The sequence below is a fragment of the Mesoplodon bidens genome (assembly GCF_964165515.1).
Source record: "Mesoplodon bidens genome assembly, chromosome: 6".
In the NCBI taxonomy this organism is placed as follows: domain Eukaryota; kingdom Metazoa; phylum Chordata; class Mammalia; order Artiodactyla; family Ziphiidae; genus Mesoplodon; species Mesoplodon bidens.
In genome coordinates, this window is record NC_138162.1 from 7,370,575 (window position 1) to 7,391,810 (window position 21,236).

At 51.9% G+C, this 21,236-nt stretch overlaps 2 protein-coding genes across 6 annotated transcripts in view; one reads left to right on the forward strand and one right to left on the reverse strand.

The window, feature by feature from the left end:
• The first annotated feature begins 362 nt into the window (after positions 1-362).
• DYNC2I2 (dynein 2 intermediate chain 2) lies at positions 363-20,742 on the forward strand. The gene is given in 10 exon segments (XM_081238233.1): positions 363-475; positions 477-687; positions 11,655-11,903; positions 17,245-17,354; positions 17,848-18,005; positions 18,585-18,694; positions 19,110-19,277; positions 19,475-19,707; positions 20,040-20,197; positions 20,413-20,742. Coding segments are annotated over 10 exon segments (1,740 nt in total). The 5' UTR covers positions 363-371; the 3' UTR covers positions 20,652-20,742.
• SPTAN1 (spectrin alpha, non-erythrocytic 1) overlaps positions 20,743-21,236 on the reverse strand; it is a 61,640-nt gene continuing 61,146 nt past the window's right edge. For all 5 annotated transcript variants that reach the window (XM_081238231.1, XM_081238230.1, XM_081238229.1 and 2 more), the window contains one exon: positions 20,743-21,210. In XM_081238231.1, coding sequence (XP_081094357.1) covers positions 21,085-21,210 — 126 coding nt within the window. In that variant the 3' untranslated portion in view covers positions 20,743-21,084. The remainder of the gene's footprint in view (positions 21,211-21,236) is intronic.

A 21,236-nucleotide genomic window follows, 5' to 3' on the forward strand; every position in this document is an offset into this window, starting at 1 on the left:
ACTTGGCTTAGAGGTGGTCGCCAACTAGAGCTCTGCTGGAGCACTCGGCTGCTGCGCCAGCTCTGCACCCCGAGGCCCCACAACTCCAGCCCGCCGCGGCCACAGCCTCCCGCCCTCGCCTCTGCGCCTGGCGGCTCAGCGCCATCTTTGAACTTGGCACGAGCGCGTCGCTTCCGCACTTCCCTCCCCACCCAGAGTAGCCGCGCATGCCCCAAGCGGGCTCCCTCTGCGTTTGGAGAATCCAGACTGGTATTTCTTGTCGCACCGTAGGAAAATAATAATTTATCTCTTCTTCTTGGGTCTTTGTTGGGGGGCGGGGAAGAGGAGAAGGAGGAGGGAGGAAAGGAGGAGGCGCGCTGACAAATTCAAAAATGGCGCCGATAGCCTCACCTTCCCAGCCTTCCGCTCTGGAGGAGCGGGGGCGAAGGTTGCGTCGGACTGCGCCGGCGCCGGGGGTGGGGTGGGGGTGGGGGAGGGGGCGGAGCCGTCTCCACGGCAACCCTCGTGCAGCCGGAGCAGCTCTGCCGCGCGGGAAGCGCGGGTGCTGAGGCGCTGGCTTCAGGCGGGGCTGCGAGCACCGAGCGGCCCGAGCGGCCCGAGCGGCCCGGGCCGCTGCAGGACGAGACCCTGGGTGTGGCGTCCGTGCCCTCGCAGTGGAGGGGCGTCCAGGGCATCCGCGGGGAGACGGTGAGGGCGCGGGCCTGGCTCGGGGCGACGTGGGCGGGAGGGCGAGGGGCCTCGCGCGGCTGCCGGGCCAGGTTCTGAGGTAACACCGTTTTATTTTTATATTTTAACTCGCAGAAACTAACCCTTTGGGATACCCTCGTCTCAATTTCCCCAGTCTTTGAATAGCAACGAAAGAGTTTTTCTTTAAAACCTCTAAAACCCCCACGTTTTGAAGGATTTCGTGTGAACTGCGGTTTTTAGGCATTTCAAACTAACTTTCACTTAAAAAACACGACCAAACTGCATTTTCAGGTCGAGATACACCCGTTTTCTAGTACGTAGTTTAATCCAAGGCACACAGACGAGGTGGTCTGAGATGAGGGCAGGGCTGCAGGGGGCCGGGGCTTCTGAGGGATCTGTGGGTAGACTTGGAGCCCCTGCTGCGTCGGTGGCGATTCCTCCGTCACCAGTGGGCGAGCTCCCTCCCGGAGCTTACACGGGGCGCTTGTCTGCATCGGACAGGAACTAAACAGTGTATGTAATAAATAAGTATACTGTGTGTTAGAGGTGAGCAGTGGACATGGACAGAAGACAAAGGGCGAGGGATTAGAAAGCCTGAGTTGGGGAGTGAGAGGTGGGCTGCAAGGCGGGCCTCATGGAGAGAGTGATGTTTGAGCAAGGCCTTGGAGTGAGAGAGTTCGCCAGGTGGATACCTGAGGTAGAACAGTCCAGGGAGCGCAAACTGCAAGTGCAAAGGTCCTGGGGTTGGAGCCAGTCTGGTGGGTGTGAGGAGGCAGGTGGGGCTGGAGAGGAACGAGAAGGCGAGAGTAGTTCCAGGTGAGGTCAGAGAGGGTGAGGAGAGGCAGGTCAAGTATAGGGCTTGCTCGTCATTGTAAGGATGTTGGCTTTTCCTCGGTGAAAATGAGCATTGCAGGGGGGCTGCATATTTCCCAGCAGAGGAAGCTCAGGCTTAGCTTGCCACACAGGTGTTAGAACCTGCAGAGGCCATGTCCTCACCAACACCAATCCCAATGAGGTTTCTATGGTGTCGTACTCTTGAGGACAGGTTTCTTGCCTCAGGCCAGCAGTCTGCAGGTCTCAACACTTCACACTTCACCATGCTGGATAGAAATGGTTCTGGTTAAAAGCAACGGCAGCGGATAGTTTAGTTATATCGATCCATCTTTACTGAAGGTAAATGTGTAATTCACATTCACTGGCTTGGAAAAAATACGTGAAATAGCTTTTGTTTGCTGAAGATTCAGATTTAATTTAATTTTTTTTTTTTTTTTGGCTGCGTTGGGTCTTTGTTGCTGCACGCGGGCCTTCTCTAATTGCGGCGAGCCAGCGCTACTGTTTGTTGCTGGTGTGCAGGCTTCTCATTGCAGGGGCTTTCTTGTTGCAGAGCACGGGCTCTAGGTGCGCGGGCTTCGGTACTTGCAGCACGCAGGCTCTAGAGCTCAGGCTCACGAGTTGTGGCACACGGGCTTAGTTGCTCCGCGGCATGTGGGACCTTCCCGAACCAGGGATCAAACCTGTGTTCCCTGCATTGGCAGGCGGATTCTTAACCACTGGGCCACTGGGGAAGTCCAAGATACAGATTTTAAAAGATTCCAGGTTGGGAACCACTGACTCAGTCTAACTTTTTACTTTTTTTTTTTTAAACAAAGAATGAGATTGAGGCTTGTTGATTTTCTTGTAGCTATAGTTTTAACCCGTAGGGCTCTAAGAACTGATTCTAATACTTGAGGTGTAAAGGCTTTCATCTCAGGTGTTTCAGTTGAATCAGTCTTTCCTGTCTAATTAAGGAGATTCTTTATTAAGTTGTAAGACTGTTACAGGGGTCAGAGGAAAGTGGTAAATTGCTTTTTCCAAATTAACTTGTTTCTCTTTATAAAAGTTTCTGTGTCCAAAATTTAGAAAAAAATCTGCATAAGCAAAGACTGGAAATAAAAACCACCCCAAAGTCTCATTCCCCAGGCGTTTGGTTTATACCTGCTCCTTTTTTGTTTTGTCTGTTTTCTCCCATTTTTGTTTTACAAAAACGGAATCACACTGTACATAATATTTTGTAGACCCACTTTTTTCACTCAGTACACCCTGAACATCTTTGTGTTTAAAATTTTTTTATAACTTCATTTTATTTAATCAGTCCCTTTTGAAGGACTGTTTCCAATTTTTCTCTTATCGACAAACCCTGTGATGAGTGTTTTAGCTAAATTTGTATGCAGCTTCTTAATTTTTTTGTTTGTAAGTTACTTTGGAAAAGCCGAAAATTGTTCTTTGCTTGGCCCACGTAGTGGTGCGATATTGGAATGTACTTTTACGTCCCAGTGATGAATTTTTTTTTTAAAGTATTAATGATCTTTGGCCTGATTTGGCTTTTCTTGTCCTGTTTCGATTGGTTCACAGAGGGACAGGGTCCTGGACTTTGGGGCCAGTCTGTGGATTTGAGTGCACAGACTCTTTGGGGGCTTGGCCTTGGGCCAGCCATGTGATGTCTTCTGCAAAATAGGTCTTGGTAGAATACTTCTGTGGGATTAAATGAGATGCTCCTCAGAAAACAGTTTGAGATCCCAGTTCTGTTCAGGTGGGGGGGATCCTGAGTGTCAGTGGTCCGTCAGCCTGTCAGCTGTTTGAGGTGAAGGGCTCCTGATCGCCTTGACCTTACTCATCTGCTTTCTCAAACTTGGCTGACTCTGGAATGCCCTGGAGAGTCTTGAAAAATATGAATGTCTGGTCCTTACCTCCAGTGATTCTGGTTTAATCGGTATGGTGTGACCTAGGAGTCTGGTTTTATAAAAGCTCCCCAGGTTATTCTAATGTGTGGCAAAACTTCAGAACCACTAATTTAATCCACCCTACTCTCCAGCGGAGTTACCTTTCTGAAGCCCATTCTGACCCTATCAGAATGTAGGGTGCATTTTTCCATTTTTTGTGGTGAGATACTTATAAAATTTACCATATTAAAGTGTAAATTCAGTGATATTAAGTACATTCACAGTGTGCAACCATCACTGCCATCTAGTTCTAGAACTTTTTTTATCAGCAGTTGCATTTTGGGCATTCCAATCAGTCCCCTTTGGACTCTGAGCTCCCAGAAGGCAGGGTGTGGGTCTTGTGTGCTTTTGCATGTCCCAAAGGCCCCCAGGAAATACTGAATTGAATACTTTTCTTGTGTCCCGTCATCCATGGGCATGATTGTGATGCATTTCTCCCCTCCTGCTTTGAATTAAACTTAGTTGCCTACCTGTCTGCGCCTCCCTCTTCCTGCTTCCTCCCCTTGGTGGGTTCTGTAGCATATGGAACCCCCTGCTGGAGGGTGTTTGTTTTTAACCTGGGGTTTGGCCTTTTACAGGTTTTCAAGAATTAGATTTGTGGTTCTCAACCTTTTGGAGTTTGCTAATAGTTTTGATACTAGGTTTTGGTTTTTTTTTCCCAAGGCACATGCAAAGACAACACCAGAATAGCCTGCAATAGTTATAACGCAAAGGTAGTGTGGCATAACATGGTCTCCCAGCTTCTTTGCAAATGTTGATCATCACTGTCTTCATTGGTTGACTCTCAGCTCCAAGTCATCCTTTGAGTAACTGTTTGCTGCCCTGATATACTCAAGAGGCAAGTTCAAGTAAACAGGAGGTCAGGGACTTCCCTGGTGGTCCAGTGGTTAAGAATCCGCCTTCCAGTGCAGGGGATGCAGGTTCGATCCCTGGTCAGGGAACTAAGATCTTACATGCTGCGGGGCTACTGACCCTGTACGCCTCAACTAGAGAGCCCGCGTGCTTTGGAGCCCACGTGCCACAGCTAGAAAGAAGCCCATGAGCCACGACGAGGAGCCCACGCTGCAACTAAGACCTGACGTGGCCATAAATAAATAAATAAAATATTTAAAAAAAATCCCCCAAAAACCAACAACAAAAAGAACGGGAGGTCATACCTTGAAGTACCTTGATGTTGGTTCTGGGTGCAGTTACCCCCACACTCTTGGAAGTGTCACACCAGCAAGACAAGAGACAGTGTAATTGTCTATGTTGCATCACAAAATCTACTCAGCTCAACCTGGTTTTTTTTTGGCTGTGCTGTGAGGCTTGCAGGATCTTAAGTTTCCTGACCAGGGATTGAACCCCGGCCCCAGCAGTGACAGTGCCAAGTCCTAACCACTGGACCTCCAGGGAATTCCCATCAACTTTATATCCAAGATAGTCCCATCATACAGCTGCTGCTAGTTAACATCAAAATGTATTTCACACCAGAGTCAAATTTTGTTGATATGCTGATAAAGAGCCACTGAATTAGGTCAGGAGTCATCTCAGCTCCCATCACACCCGAGCATCATCAGGTGTGTGTATAAGACTCAGAAAGGAAAGGACATGGAAGGTAGGGCTGGGAAGAGAACCTGAGGGGAAGGGAAATTCTGGGAGGGAGGGAGGGGGAGCAGCAGTGAGCCTGAATGGATGTGGCAGTGACAGTGCCGAGCCATGTTCACATTGGCAGCATTTCTCAGCGCCTGGGGAGGAGCCCTGTCTCACCCCATCCTACCCCAGGTGAAACCTGGGTCCCCGGAGAAGGGGAAGGGGGGCGATATGAGCACTGTCTGCACCTCGAGGGCAGAGATGAGGGCTCTGGGGCCTGGGGTGTGGCCACGGGAAGTATATAGCTGAGGGGCTAGGCCCATATCTGGGGTCTGAGTGCCCTCCCCATGACATCACCTGGGGGCATGTTAGCAGAGCAAATTCTAGGACCCCATCCTAGACCTACTGAACCAGAAACTGTACAGGGAGGAAGCAGCAGTTTGTCTATTAGGAGCCTCCCAGTGATTCTGGGGCCCTGCTCATCGACGACGCTAGTCTAGAATGGTCTCTGAGGTCCTCTTCTACTCTGGAGTCAGGTGTGCGGCTCAGGTGGGTTTTGGGGGTGAAATGATGGGCTGTGTGCTCCGTATTTGCTGGTGGTGGTTACTGCCGAGGGGAGTGGGGGGGCTCAGCCTTCAGCTGCACGGCGTCCCAGACCTCTGCCTGTTCTCTGTGTGTTTCTGTATTTCCTCATCCAACCCCCCTTTTAACAGATATTACAAAGGGGTGTGTCTCACAACTGATGGGTATATTTCATATAGTTTCCTCCTGAAGAGCTATTACTAAATAATTGGTATGTTTTATTTATTTATTACATTTATTTATTTAGATATATATTCTATTTTTGGCTGCGTTGGGTCTTTGTTGCTGCACACGAGCTTTCTCTAGTTGGGTGCACGGGCTTCTCATTGCGGTGGCTCCTCTTGTTGCAGAGCACGGGCTCTAGGCACGCGGGCTTCGGTAGTTGTGGCTCGAGGGTTCTAGAGCACAGGCTCAGTAGTTGTGGTGCACGGGCTTAGTTGCTGTGCAGCATGTGGAATCTTCCCGGACCAGGGCTTAAACCCATGTCCCCTGCATTGGCAGGGGGATTCTTAACCACTGCGCCACCAGGGGAGTCCCAGTTGGTATGTTTTATAATCAATAGTCAAGGAGATCTAGAAGGTATATTTTTAATAAGAAAGTGTGTTCTACTTACAACCTTGAAGTTTGTCCACTGCATGTTGACACTGTGTGAATGGGTTTCTTTTTTTTTAAATTTTATTTTATTTATGTATTTATTTTTAAATTTTTGGCTGTGTTGGGTCTTCGTTGCTGCACATGGGCTTTCTCGAGTTGGCGGGCAGTGGGGGCTACTCTTCCTTGCGGTGCGCAGGCTTCTCATTGCCGTGGCTTCTCTTGTTGTGGAACATGGGCTCTAGGCGCGTGGGCTTCAGTAGTTGTGGCACGTGGGCTCAGTAGTTGTGGCTTGCGGGCTCTAGAGCGCAGGCTCAGTAGTTGTGGCGCATGGGCTTAGTTGCTCCGCGGCATGTGGGATCTTCCTGGACCAGGGTTCGAACCCCTGTCCCCTGCATTGGCAGGAGGATTCTTAACCACTGTGCCACCAGGGAAGCCCCTGGCTGGACAGTTTCTGAATGATGAATCATGCGTAGGCACTGTTGACATGGGATTCCTTTAACCTTTGGGGCTGAAGGTGGGGAACACCCCTCACACACCCCACCTCACAGAACACCCCTCTGGGCCACTGTTGCCACCTGTTGCTGGAGAGTGGCTGGTCGCCTGGCCCATGAGGGCCATTTCCTCAGTCATGAGAAGTGTTCCTGAAATTGATCGACCAGTCCTTGAGGCCAGCAGCGGCATCTTATTTCTGAAGTGGGGCTTTGTGGGGTGGTGGTCTGGGAGACGGAGCCCTCCTGGGTATGGGTTAGGGCTCTGGCAGCAAGTAACAGAAACCAGCCAACCAGCTCCCGTTGGACGCTTTTCTTTAGGATGTGTAGGTGTCTCCTGGGCTTGGCATGGAGATGCAGCTGGTCCGGAGGAAGGGGCAGGAATCAGAAGCTAGGCGGCTTGGGACCTTCCCTCCACCTCTCAGCTCTCCTGTTGCCACACACCCCGTGAGGCCTATCTCTGCGCGTCTCCTGTCTGCACTGTGGCGCTGGCTGATTGTTGGCACTGTGTTTCAGTTCCACGCATGTGCCGTTTATCTTGTTGAGTCTTTGTCTCAGGTGTGAATTTCCCTGAGAGAACCCAGTTGGCCTGGCCTGGTTAGTCTCTGCTTCTCGTCCAGTCGGTAGCTACAGGCCTGGTGTTTGGGCCCAGCCTGCATCATGGGTAGGAAGTTTTTGGGAAAACTGGCCCCTATGGGGAGGACAGATTCTCTAGAAGGTATTTCCTCACCATTCTGGGCCTCGGTTTCCTTCGTCAGCAAGATGCAGGAGCCCTGACATTCTGGGTGTCTGTAGGCTCTCTTGGGACCGGAGGGCAGGACTGCCACCTGGACTCTCTGCTCCCTGAGTCCCACCGGCTTCCTTCTCCGCTGAAGGCTGCACAGAGTTTGAGGATCTTGGTTTGGGAATGGTTCTCCTGTTTCTTGGCCACATGTCCCAGTGTGATCAAAGTCTGGCTGGGTCCCACCTGTTTTCCCCTGCGGTGCCTCTGAGGTGCAGAAGGCATGCAGCAGGCCCAGCATCCACAATGGTCACCTGCCCAGGGAGCAAGGATCCTGCTCACCCCGAATTCTTCCTCTCACCTCTTAGAGGGCTTATTATAGGAGCCACGCCCTGGCGACAGCCCCATGCTGCCTGGCATGGAAGGCACCACCCTGTATGTGGCGGCCGTGGGCAAGCCCTTCCCCCGGGAGCCTCCGGGCCTCATCCCTAGATGGGTCAGGGTCGGGTGAGTTATGTGTATCTCGAACCATGGGAACTGACTTAGGTGTCCCAGAGTGAAGAGAGAATAATAGTGGCTTCTTACCAGTTAACAGAAAAAAATTAATGGGTGCAGTGTTGTTGGTTTTAAGTTTTTTAGTTAAGTTTTAGTTAAGTTTCCCTCCATAAGTTTTCCTTAGTGTTTTGGCATCTGTTATTTGCCTGAATAAGCAAAGAGCAAAGGAACACTAATAGCAATACCTGAAAAGTTAAGAGCTTGTTGTCTCTTTGGACATTTTTGCTTGTGGTTGTGACTTTACATTAATTTTTACATTAAGACATTCATGTAACATTCTCTTAGAAACATTGTTTTGAGTTCATCTGATGTGATTAGTGGCCAGGATTTCAGACTGAGAGAAAACACCTTGACTGAGAGGTAATTCATTGTTGTGTGTCAGAATGCCTGGGTTCAAGCTCTGTTGTGATTGCCTCTTTGCTGTGTGACCTTGGGTGAGTTACTTAACTTCTCTGTGTCTCAGTGCTAACCTTAGAAACGCAAAAAATAGGATTTACTTTATAGGGTGGTCGTGAGCATGAATAAGATGATACAGGTAGGGGCTTCCCTGGTGGCGCAGTGGTTAAGAATCTGCCTGCTAATGCAGGGGAAACAGGTTCGACCCCTGGTCTGGGAAGATCCCACATGCCGCAGAGCAACTAAGCCTGTGCGCCACAACTACTGAGCCTGCGCTCTAGAGCCCACGAGCCACAACTACTGAGCCCACGTGCCACAACTACTGAAGCCCGTGCTCCTAGAATCCATGCTCGGCAACAAGAGAAGCCACTGCAGTGAGAAGCCCGCACACTACAATGAAGAGTAGACCCTGCTCGCCACAACTAGAGAAAGCCCACGGGCAGCAAGGAAGACCCAACACAGCCAAAAAAAAAAAAGATACAGGTAAAGCTATGGGGACAGTGCCTCAATTAGCACTTAATAACTGGTACTGTTACAGTCTTTGAGGCTTCCGGGGAGTTTGAGATTCACCCCCAGTCTTTTAACATTTTGGCTCGGCATGTTTACTTTCTTTTTTTTTTTTCTTTTTTTTTTTTTTTAATATTTATTTATTTATTTGGTTGTGCTGGCTCCTTAATTGTGGTACGTGGGCTCCTTAGTTGTGGCATGCAAACTCTTGGTTGTGACATGAATGTGGGATCTAGTTCCCTGACCAGGGATCAAACCTGGGCCCCATGCATTGGGAGCTCAGAGTCTTAACCACTGTGCCACCAGGGAAATCCCATCGGCGTGTTTACTTTCTGATTCCTGTGCCCATCCATTGATTGATCAGTGTTCACGCTCCCTCAGTGGACTCCTCGTCTTGTGGCTTCAAGTCACATCTGTGATTGGATGCTTTCTGGAGCCTCATGCCTTGTGACCAGTCTCAGAAATCCTCGACGCCTCCATGGGGATGTCTGAGAGGCATCTGTCTAAAGGGGGTCTAACAGAAAGCCTTCTGTGTTCTCTTCTCCTGGAATTTGCCCTCACTTTCAGTTCAGGGACACCCCATCCACTGGTTCTCATCATGGTCCTGTGGCTTATACTGCAAAGTAATCCCTAGGCCTTTGTCCTGGCTCACAGACTTTCTGTTGCCTGGACCTTGCCCTTGGGCTGCCCTCCCTCACCCTCTGCTCCCAGTTACGCTGCCTGCCGTCCAGCCTCTAAGCATGGGGCCTTTTCTTCGTACGGTTTTGTTCTGTTCTCCCCCCAACCCCTTCCTGGAACCCTTTTTCCTGCAGCTTTCCACTTGTCCTTCACACCTTAGCTCAAATGCCATCTCCCCAGAGGCTCCCTTGCCATCCCATCCCACTTGCCTCCCCAGCTGTTCCCTTCTCTCCCACACCTCTGCGTCCACCTAGCGCCACTTGTGTTCCATCATGTTTTTCTTGTGTGTTTATGTGTCTGTCCCCAACCTCTGTGTAAGCTCCTCGGGCACAGGAATCTTGCACGTTTGTTTTCTGCTATATCCATAATAGCCTGACAGCACCTGGCAAGTAGATGTTGAATAGAGAAATAAAATGTGTGTGTGTATAGTATGAATGAACTTGTACTATCTGTCAAATACCATGCAAAGTGCTGGGGATGTAAAGATAGACAGGGTTCTTTCTTTCTTTTTTTCCTTTTTAAAATTAATTAATTAATTAATTGATTTTTGGCTGCGCAGGGTCTTCGTTGCTGCGCGCGGGCTTTCTCTAGTTGTGGTGAGCGGGGACTACTCTTCATTGTGGTGCGCGGGCTTCTCATTGTGGTGGCTTCTCTTGTTGCAGAGCACGGGCTCTAGGCACGTGGACTTAAGTAGTTGCAGCAGGCGGGCTCAGTAGTTGTGGCTCACGGGCTCTAGAGCACAGGCTCAGTAGTTGTGGCACATGGACTTAGTTCCTCCGTGGCATGTGGGATCTTCCCGGACCAGGGCTCGAACCCATGTTCCCTGCATTGGCAGGCGGATTCTCAACCACTACGTCACCAGGGGAGCCCTGGGCTACTCTTCCTTGTGGTGTGCGGGTTTCTCATTGTGGTGGCTTCTCTTCTTTTTTTTTTTTCTTTTTTTCTTGTGGTGGCTTCTCTTGTTGCGGAGCATGGGCTCTAGGCACGTGGGCTTCAGTAGTTGTGGCACGTGGGCTCAGTAGTTGTGGCACACGGGCTTAGTTGCTCCGCGGCATGTGGGATCTTCCCAGACCAGGGCTTGAACCCGTGTCCGCTGCATTGGCAGGTGGGTTCTTAACCCCTGCTCCACCAGGGAAGTTCTTATGCTGGAGGAGCTCAGAGTTTAATGGGAGATGGACAAGCAAAGAGAGAATTAAGTTGAATGTGAAGAGGAGCATGGTGACAAGTGCTGAGTTCTCCACGTTCTAACAAGAGCTACGCCTGTGTGCGGCCAGCCCCCTTCCTTCAGGCTTACTAACACTGTCCTGATGCCCAAGTCTGAGCAGAGAGCACAGGGGTCCAGGCCTCGTCACTGTCCTGTAGGTGCAGGTGCCTGGTAAATGGCCACATGAGCAGAGCCTCTTGTGGGTGACAGTCATCTCAGTGGTATCAGGGCCCTCACTTGGTAAAGAGTGGTCATGTCCTCAAGAAAGGGAGGCTGCATCTCCTTCCCTGATCTGATGTCTGTCCTTCTGCCCAGATAAACAGGAGACAAGGAACTGGAGACAGGTGGCAGGGTGGAGAGGAGTGGCAGCTGGGGAGTAGTCTGCCTTCTCCCAGCTAGCTCATCACAGACACATGTGTCCTTTGATCACGGTGGCACCTTGGAAGGTACCCTACTGGAGAGGGCTGGCTGCCAAGTTGGGGGAGAAGAGGGGTGTTCTGTTGGTGGCCAGGTCTGAGGTTCTTCAGCGCTGGCTAAGACAGCCACTGCTGGCTCTAAGATGACCTGGTTCTTCTTGATATCCGTATTTTCAAAAAGGGCCCTCCCTTGACCCCTCCAAAGAGTGTCACCGAAAGTCCTGGGTCAGGCCCTCACTGGGTCACCCCAAACCAATCACTGTGGCTGGGGGAGGGACCGAGTGCTCCGACTGGCTAGCTGGAGGTCAAGTATCCCTCTCAGTGGGTTGTCTTCACCCATGCCACAAAGAAAGATGGGCTAGTTACTAGAGGAAGGGGACAGACAGAATGAACTGCGGCCCGTTGTTATTTATCCCTGGGGGAGGATGAGTGCCCTGGGCAGGTGATGCTGGGAGTACGTCTGGCTGGTGACTGTGTTTCGATCTCCTTCTCCAGAAAAGTTGCCAGACGGCCAGCATTGCCACTGCTGAAGCGTCCGCCCAGACCCGGAAGCATGCAGATGCTGAGGTACAGACCGAGGCCCCTGAGCCAGTCAGCCTGCAGTCTGTGCCCCAGTATGATGGCCCCCGGCTTGTGGCCTTTCTCCGGAGAGTGGAGGCCATGGTTACCCGAGAGCTGAACAAGAATTGGCAGAGCCACGCGTTTGACGGCTTCGAGGTGAACTGGTCCGAGCAGCAGCAGACGGTAGGGATGGGCTGGTGTGGGCCTGGGATGCCTCAGGTGTGAGGCTCTACCCCATTTTTAAGTCCTTCTTTTGTGCCATGCAAATAATAGTAACACCAGCAATAATAATGACAGCATTCACCGAGCTCTTACTTTTTGCCAGGTACTAAGCTGAGTTAAGAAGTCACTGGGCCTTCCCTGCTGCCCTTGAAGTAGGTGCCCTTGTTATCTCCATTTCACCGCTGGTAAGCGGTAGAGGCAGGATTTGAGCCTGGACAGTGTGACTCTGGATCTTATTTTCTTAACCACTCAGCTGTGTTTCCCCAGGCACTCTCTGTGCCAACTCATCTGTCCCTCAGGACAGCTGTATGAGGTAGTGCTATCCTGATCTCCATTTTATATTTATTTTTATTTTTTCTTTTTTCTGGGCCGCGCTGAACAGTTTGTGGGATCTTAGTTCCCTGACCAGGGATCAGACCCGGGCCCCTGGCAGAATCGTAACCACTGGACTGCCAGGGAATTCCCATGATCTCCATTTTATAGATGAGAGTCAGAGGGGCTAAGGGACTTGTCCACAGTCATACAGCTGTAAGTGGCTGAGCTGGAGTTTGAGTCCTGGTCTGTCTGGTCTCACTTCCATGCTCTAGTGACTTCAGCATCGCCAAGTCTTTCTGGTCTCGGGGCACAGCTCAGAGCTGTCACCCTGTCAACTCAAATGTCCAGTTGGGTACACAGCCTCTGCTTTGAGATCAGGTAACCTCTGAATGAAGGAGGGCCCCTTGGTGGCTTTTGCTCCACCCTGGTGTTGCCTGTGGACAGGCTGCTGAGCAAGCAGTAAAAACTTTTCTTATACAACGTTTTCTTCCTTTAGAAATGGAGATAATTCTGTATTCAGAGGTCATAAGCCCTCCTCTCCTCCCCTCCTCTTCTTGTATCTTCCTTCTATCTATTTCCAGATACATAGCTGCCCTGTTCCCACCAAATCGTTGATAGGTATGGGAAAGTCGGTTTATTTGAGAGAAATCCTCAAAATCCCTCTGAAAAATAGTTGCCAAGTCCACACCAAAGTGTGGAGTCATTGTATCTTTTTAAGCAGAGCACAAGAAGAAGGTAATGAATGTTAAAAGCTCAGCTCAGCCTGCCCCCTTTTACAGTTGCATTTAGAGAGGTTAAGCTTTTGTACTTAACTGTTGAGGCTTTTCCACCCTTCTTCTGTGCATTAGTTTGGTCCACCTGTGTATTACTTTCTCCCCCTTTAAAGACTATTCTTTTCTGATTACAAAAGCAATACATGTTCATTATAATAAATTGAGTCGTCGCAGAAATACAGAACATGTAATACGTAGACAGTGAGTGGGAGCACTGGTTCAGAGGCCTTTCCCATGCTACACTGACACATAGCATTAGTGCTACTACGGTTGTCATTAAGAGCATTTTAAACAAAAATGGAAAGCACCGTACATTTTGTTTGTGACCTTTCTCACTCACCAGAGCTTTCCACGTCAGTTCCTGTAGAGGGGCCCCAGTCACCCTATAACCTGCATCACGTCCCACTGCACAGACACACCAGCCTTTCTTGAGTCCCCTGTTGTTGGACATCCCAGCAGCAGCTTCACTTCTAGACACGTATCCTCCGGAAACACGTGAATGGGAGGGGGGTTGGGCAGCACCCTCTGGGTGGCCGTGTGGCGTGCGGTCCCCACATGGCCCTGAAGTTTCTTGCCTTTCTGAATGTTGGGCAGAGGAGTAGTGCTTTTCAGATTTTGCTGTTATATGACAGAACTGAAGCGAATCTCTCTCTCACTGTTTTTCTTTTGCATCAATATTTTGATTAGTTCTTCCTGGTGGAATTACTGTTTTGGCTGACATGTCTGGTGGTTCTGTCTCTACTCCAGCTGTGTAGGTGTTGGCCTTGAAATCTCACTGCCGTCCTTGGCTCTAGTAGCCCCGGAAAGCCTCTTTTTTTCTTTTCTTTTATTTATTTATCATTTTTGGCTGCGTTGGGTCTTTGTGGCTGCATTGGGTCTTTGTTGCTGTGCGCGGGCTTTCTCTAGTTGCGGTGAGCGGGGGCTACTCTTCGTTGCGGTGCCTGGGCTTCTCATTGCAGTGGCTTCTCTTGTTGCGGAGCACGGGCTCTAGGTGCGTGGGCTTCAGTAGTTGTGGCTAGTGGGCTCTAGAGCTCAGGCTCAGTAGTTGTGGCGCACGGGCTTAGTTGCTCCCCAGCCGTGTGGGATCTTCCCAGACCAGGGCTTGAACCCGTGTCCCCTGCATTGGCAGGCGGATTCTTAACCACTGCACCACCAGGGAAGCCCTGAGATGCCACTCTTAATGAAGGTCTGTAACTTCACAATTCTAAAATCAGTGACAACATGGCTGAACACTTGAGAATTAGAGATGAGGAAGAGGTGACCCAGGGCGCCCCCTGAAACCTTTGACCTCTTTGCTGTGTCGTGTCCTGCCTCTTGTTTCCATGTGGGTGTGGCTGACTGCTGTGAGGCACTGTGACCAATCTTGGGGTCTTCTCTCTTCAGAAGCAAAACCCATTCTGTGTTGTCAGGTTGCTACAGATGTCATCCATCTGTCTATCTCTCTATCTCTCTATCTCTCTCTATATCCATTTATTTATTTGTTTGTTTGTTTGTTTGTTTGTTTGTTCATTCGTTCGTTCGTTCATTCGGTATGCGGGCCTCCCACTGTTGTGGCCTCTCCCGTTGCAGAGCACAGGCTCCAGATGCGCAGGCTCAGCGGCCATGGTTCATGGGCCCAGCCGCTCTGCGGCATGTGGGATCTTTCCGGACCGGGGCATGAACCCGTGTCCCCTGCATTGGCAGGCGGACTCTCAACCACTGCGCTACCAGGAAAGCCCCATTTATTTATTTTTAATATTTATTTATTTGGCTGCACCGGCTCTTAGTTGTGGCACGCAGGATCTTCGTTGCCATGTGCAGGATCTTTAGTTGTGGCATGTGAACTCGTAGTTGAGGCATGTGGGATCTTAGTTCCCTGACCAGGGATCGAATCCCAGCCCCCAGCAGTGGAAACGTGGAGTCCTAACCACTGGACCTCCAGGGAATTCCCTATTACCATTTTTTAAATTGAAGTATAGTTAATTTACAATGTTGTGTTAGCTTCAGGTGTACAGCAAAGTGATTCAGTTATATATATATATATATTCTTTTTCAGATTCTTTTCCATTATAGACTTTTGTTTCCTTTATAACTGCTACATGATGTTTCACCATAAACTTTTTTTTCCTGGAGTCAGGTTTGTTGAGGTATATTTTCCATACAAGTAAACTCATCCTGTGTGCTGTGTTGAATCTTGGCAAACACATACCCATCAGTGAAGGTACAGAACAGCCCATCTATCTTTTTTTTTTTTTTTTGGCTGCGTCAGGTCTTCGTTGCTGCCTGTGGGCTTTCTCTAGTTGCGGCGAGTGGGGGCTACTCTTTGTTGCAGTGTGTGGGCTTCTCATTGCAGAGCACGGGCTCTAGGCGTGCGAGCTTTAGTAGCTGCAGCACTCGGGCTCAGTAGTTGCGGCATGTGGGCCCTAGAGTGCACAGGCTTCAGTAGTTGTGGCATGTGGGCTCAGTGGTTGTGGTACACGGGCTTCAGTAGTTGTGGCTCGCAGGCTCTGGAGTGCAGGCTCAGTAGTTGTGGTGCGTGGGCTTATTTGCTTCGTGGCATGTGGGATCCTCCTGGACCAGGGATCGAACCCATGTCCCCTGCATTGGCAGGCGGATTCTTAACTACTGCGCCACCAGGGAAGTCCCGAGAACGGCCCATCTTTCCATCCCTCTGCATTCTCATCTTTAGATTTTAAATTGTACTGATCATTGCAATTATAAATGGTGTTATGATACATTATGTATATAGTTTATTTTTAATATAAACTTTTATTAAATTTATAAAACATGCATAAACACATGCACAGATTACGAGTGTTCAAGTCCATACTTTTCACACAGTGAAAACATTTGTAGAACCAGGACCGAGATCAAGAAATGGAATGTCACCAGACCCCCAAAGGTTTTCTCATGCCCTCTCTACCTCCTGGCCCCACTGTATGGCTTTGTTTTAAAATAACAGATTTATTGAGATATAATTTACATCCCATATCATTCTCCATTTGAAGTGTACAGTTCAGTGAGTTTTAGTATATTTCCAGAGGTATGTAACCATTGCCACAGTCAGTTTTAGAACATTTTCATCACCTCCCCAAAACAGAAACTCCATATCCATTAGCAGTCAGTCCCCATTTCCCCCGCACCTCCTGGCAACTGCTCCACTTTCTGTCTCTAGATTTGTCTCTTCTGGACATTTCATATAAATGGAATCATATAACAAGTGGTGTTTGTGATTGGCTGCTTCTGCTTAGCAGAGTGTTATCAAGGGTCCTTGTGTTGTAGCGTCTATCAGTGCATCATTCCTTTTATGGCTGAATCACACTCTGTTGTAGGGATATACCACACTCTGCTATTATGGATCAAGCTGTGAGCATTTGTGTACAAGTGTGTGTTTCCAGTTCTCTTGTGTATATACTTAGGAGCAGAATTGCTGGTCCATATGGTATCTCTAACATCTGAGGAGTTGCTAGACTGTTTTCCACAGCGGCTGCACTGTTCTGCATTCTCACTAGCAGTGCACAGTGCAGGTTCTTGCACTGTTCTGCATTCTCACTAGCAGTGCACAGTGCAGGTTCTTGCACTGTTCTGCATTCTCACTAGCAGTGCACAGTGCAGGTTCTTACAGATTTTGGATTCTTTCCATTGGATAGTTTCTTTATATGGGGTTATGAGGTCAAGAAGTGTGAAACTATTCACAGGAGTTTTGGTCTATGGTGCAAATACTTCCTGGAAAGTGTATCTGTGGTGCAAAATCCCTCGCCGTGGCCAGCATCGCCGGCCTTCTCATTAGCTGCTGCTGGCCACCTATAGGCTGAGAAACAAGGTGCCAGAGTTTAAAAAAAAAAGTGTGTGTGTGTGTTTAAATACACATAACATAAAATTTACCATTTTAACCATTTTTAACCATACAATCCTGTGGCATTGAGTATATTCACATTGTTGTGCAACCATCACCACCATCCAGCTTCAGAAGCCAAAGCTTTTGAAACAGATGTGAGTACAGGGTCCAGCTCTGATCTGGAGCCTGGCGTCTGTCTCAGTTTCCAAGGCCCTTCTGGGTTTCTGGAAGCATCCTGTTAGGGGAGATGTTGGGATGAAGGCTCCACACTTTCCCTTAGGGCTGGACGGTGGACTTGAATCATTTCTAGGGATTGGGAGGCCCAAGGCTGTGTGCTTTTTGTTACACTACTGGGCGGCTTTGGGGCTCAGGGTTGGGGATGCTTTGTCTCTTGCAGGTGACCTGCCTCCACACCCTGGGCTACCCCCCAGCCCAAGAACAGGGTCTGCATGTGACTGGTGTCTCCTGGAGCACCACTGGCTCTGTGGTGGCCTGTGCCTATGGCCGGTGAGTGGCCGCAGGGCCGGGTGTGGGGCAGTAGAGGCCCGCAGACCCTCGTCCGAGCCTCTGTCCCCCCGTCTGCGCAGTAAGGGGTTGGCCCAGAGCTTGGCCTTTCTGGGAGTCTTCCTTCTCAAGGCTGCCTGGGCATCAGGTTGGCAGGAAAAGGGCAGGGAAGGGACTCCAAGTGCCCACCTGCCAGCACTGGGCAGTGAGCCCCTGGCCTGCCTCACCTGCTCCGAGAGCTGTCTCCTGATATGCCCAGGTTCGCCCACCTGGAGATCCTTTTCCAGAGAAACTCATGCCCTCACGGTGCCTCAGAGGAGCCTCTGCCGCTTTGTTACCCAGCACAGTGTCTGTGTGTGATGGGGCTACAGAGGCTCACCTGTTTGGGGGAGTAGGGGGTGAAGGTGGGTCAGGTGATAGGAGCATGGTGGGGGCAGGGTGGGTTGGGATGAAGCCCAGGCCGAGGGGCAGAGCTAGCTGAGGCACGTCCGTGCAGGCTGGATGATGGGGACTGGAGCACGCTGAAGTCCTTTGTGTGCGCCTGGAATCTGGACCGGCGAGGCCTGAACCCGCAGCAGCCGTCGGTGGTGGTGGAGGTGCCCAGCGCCGTCATGTGCCTAGCCTTCCACCCCACGCAGCCATCCCACGTTGCAGGTGGGCCGACCAGCCTAAGTTGCCTCTGCTTCCCACCCTGCAGAGGGTGGCCAAAGCCCTCCCTTGGGCCCTCAGCCCCTGGTCACGGCCAGGGCAGGTCTGTGGGGGAAGCAGAGACCACAGGTGGTCCTGACCCCTGGGCTCAGGTGAGGATGCTGGGGGTGCCCGTGCTGGGTGCAGAGCTTGGAGGCGGCGGCAGGTCCTTAGCTGAGTCTTGAGGGGGTGTGGGCCGTGCAGAGGTGCGGCCTGGTCGGGACAAGAGGCAGGACGAAGCTGGCACCCTTGGGGAGTTGACAGAGGTGACGAGCTGTGCACGTTGGGGAAAGGGGGCAGGTGAAGCTGGAGGGAATGGAGGGTGCTGGCTGGGGGATGGTAGCCTGGCAGTGGGAGAAGCTTCCTGGGGTGGGGTACAGCAGGCTGGAGTGTGAGGCCCCGGGGACCAGGACGTTTCTTCCTCAGGACTGTTTTCGAGAAAGTGGCCCCACGTCCTGGCTCAGTGGGTGGGAAGGGTGGGGGCTTGGCCAGGAAGCTGGGCTGCTGCGTGGGTCGGCTCCTGCCCAGGCCCTCTTGGTCCCACAGGGGGGCTGTACAATGGCGAGGTGCTGGTGTGGGACATGAGCCATCCGGAGGACCCACTCCTCTGGCGCACGGGCCTGACGGACGATGCGCACACGGACCCCGTGTACCAGGTCAGAGCAGCGGCCTGCCTGGCGGGTGGGGAAGCACGTCCTCCCGGCCTGCGCCTTGATGTCGCGGGCCTGCTCCACGACGCGGGGCAGGAGAGGGGGCGCCTGCTTGCCACAGCCAAGGAAGAAGGTCACCAGGGAGCTGGCAGTTGGAACAGCTGCCTCTGGCATTCTCGGAGCTCCCAGGCCATGAGTCACACCCGCCCCTTCCATCAGAGCCGCAGTCCCCACTGTCCTGGTTTTCTGCTGGGACTGGGGGGACCTTGGAACCCTCTGGTGGGTGAGGCAGCTCCCAGGCCTCCCCGCAGAAGTCTCCCTGGAAGAGAAGGGGAGCGGGGGAGGGGGGAGGGACACCTGGTTTTGCTGGGAGGTGGGGCAGGCGTCCTTTCTCAGCTCGGCCCTGCACACTGTTGTCCAGGTGGTTTGGCTCCCGGGTCCCCAGCACGGCCGCCGCTTCCAGGTGCTGAGCGTGGCCACTGATGGGAAGGTGCTGCTCTGGCTGGCGGTCGGGGCTGGCCGGCTGCAGCTCAGCAAGGGCTTCGCCCTGGCCATGCAGCAGCTCCCCAGGAGCACCAAGCTGAAGAAGGTACGCAGGGGCGAGGCTGCTGCCCTGGAAATGGGCCCCCGAGGCAGCCCCAGGCTGTGGGACCCCTGAGCCAGTGAGCCTGGGGGCAGGCAGGCGGGAGCCACTGAGGGCTACGGCATCCACGCACGTGCCTGGGCTCCTTGGGGGCACCGTGAGTGGATTCCCTCAGCTCTGCCCTGCTGTTCTTTTCTCCACAGCCTCCCCGGGGGGAGACCGAGGTGGGTGCCACAGCAGTGGCTTTCTCCAGCTTTGACCCAAGCCTTTTCGTGCTGGGCACGGAAGGCGGCTTCCCGCTCAAGTGCTCCCTGGCAGCGGAGGAGCCTGCCCTCACACGGATGCCCAGCTCTGTGCCCCTGCGGGCCCCGGCACAGTTCACCTTCTCTCCCCACGGCGGCCCTGTTTACTCTGTGAGCTGCTCCCCTTTCCACAGGTAGGGAGGGCCGGAGCCTCCTCCATCAGCCACGGGGCCTCTGGCACAGGGAGGGTGAGGGAGTCCCACCAGGCCACACATAGCACTGCTTAAAGGACCTGCGGTCTGCCCTGGGCCTAGGTCTTCCCCGTTTGAGCCCCAGTATCCGAAGCTCCTGGGGTTGGCGCCAGGGAGTCGGCCCCTTACTTTCGAGGAGAACCCCGGGTTTGGGGGCCTCGGGAGGCCTCTCATGAGCCTGACAGCCCATGAGGAGTCTGGCAGGAAGCCCCCAGCTGCACCTGAATCCCCAGCGCTCATCCCCTGCCTGGCTGTCTGCCCTGCATCCTGTCTAGGAATCTCTTCCTGAGTGCAGGGACCGACGGCCACGTCCACCTGTACTCCATGCTGCAGGCCCAGCCCCTGACCTCCCTGCAGCTGTCCCACAAGTACCTGTTCGCTGTGCGCTGGTCCCCAGTGCGCCCTTTGGTGTTTGCGGCTGCTTCTGGGGAAGGTAGGAAATGGACACCAGGCTCGGATGCGTTGAAGTTGACATGAGCCCAGCCTGTACCTGGAACTCTGGGTTGGGGAGACTGTATGTGGGGTGAGGATGACTTTCCTTGTGTGGGGTGGAGAGCTGAACTGAGTAACAGACCGATCTTATGCACAGGAGACTGTGAAGAGGCTGCTGCTCTGGGCCTCTCTTACCCCACGAATCTCTCCTTGAAGGTGATGTGCAGCTGTTTGATCTCCGGAAAAGCTCCCAGAAACCCACAGTTTCGATGAAGCAAACCCAGGATGAAAGCCCGGTCTACTGTCTTGAATTCAATCGTCAGCAGACTCAGCTTCTGGCTGCTGGCGATGCCAAGGGCATGGTAAAGGTGTGGCAGCTAAGCAGCGAGTTCACTGAACAAGGACCCCGGGAAACAGAGGACTTGGACCAACTGGCAGCAGAGGTGGCCACCTGAGGTGGGGGAGTCCCAAGCACAGAGGCAGGTGGGGTGAGGCTACATCTGTGCTGTACGTTTCTGATGGAAGCTGAATGAAGACACGACAGGCTTTGGGGGGAGTCATTTATTTGTCTTTTACGTGGAAACAGAAAACTGGGAGGGAGAACAAAAGAGGAACTAGCCAGCTGCTTAGATATTTCTGCAGTCGGAATGGGGCAGCCGGCTTCAAGACAGGAAGGGGTCCCCACAGCAACATGGCACTGGCGACTGGACCAGGAGCAGTTTACTGAAGCACCGTTTTCTACTAAGTCTTACCCCAAGCTAAGCAGGTTAAGGTTACAATGGAAAGCAACACTGGAGTATTTTTCTTAAGAGCACAGAGATGAGTTGACATGCAGCACGGCGATGGCAGGGCAAGCAGCGTGGGCCAGGCTAACCTACGAGCAGAGGCTCAGTTCACGAAGAGCGAGCGGGTAAATTCAACGTAGTCAAAAGCAGTGGGGAGTTCGCGGCCCTTGCCGTCCACGTAGGGCTTCATGTGGGAGACGCAGTAGTCGGCTTGTTCCCGAGTCAGGTTCTGGAGGGCAAGGGGGCACCTGTCAG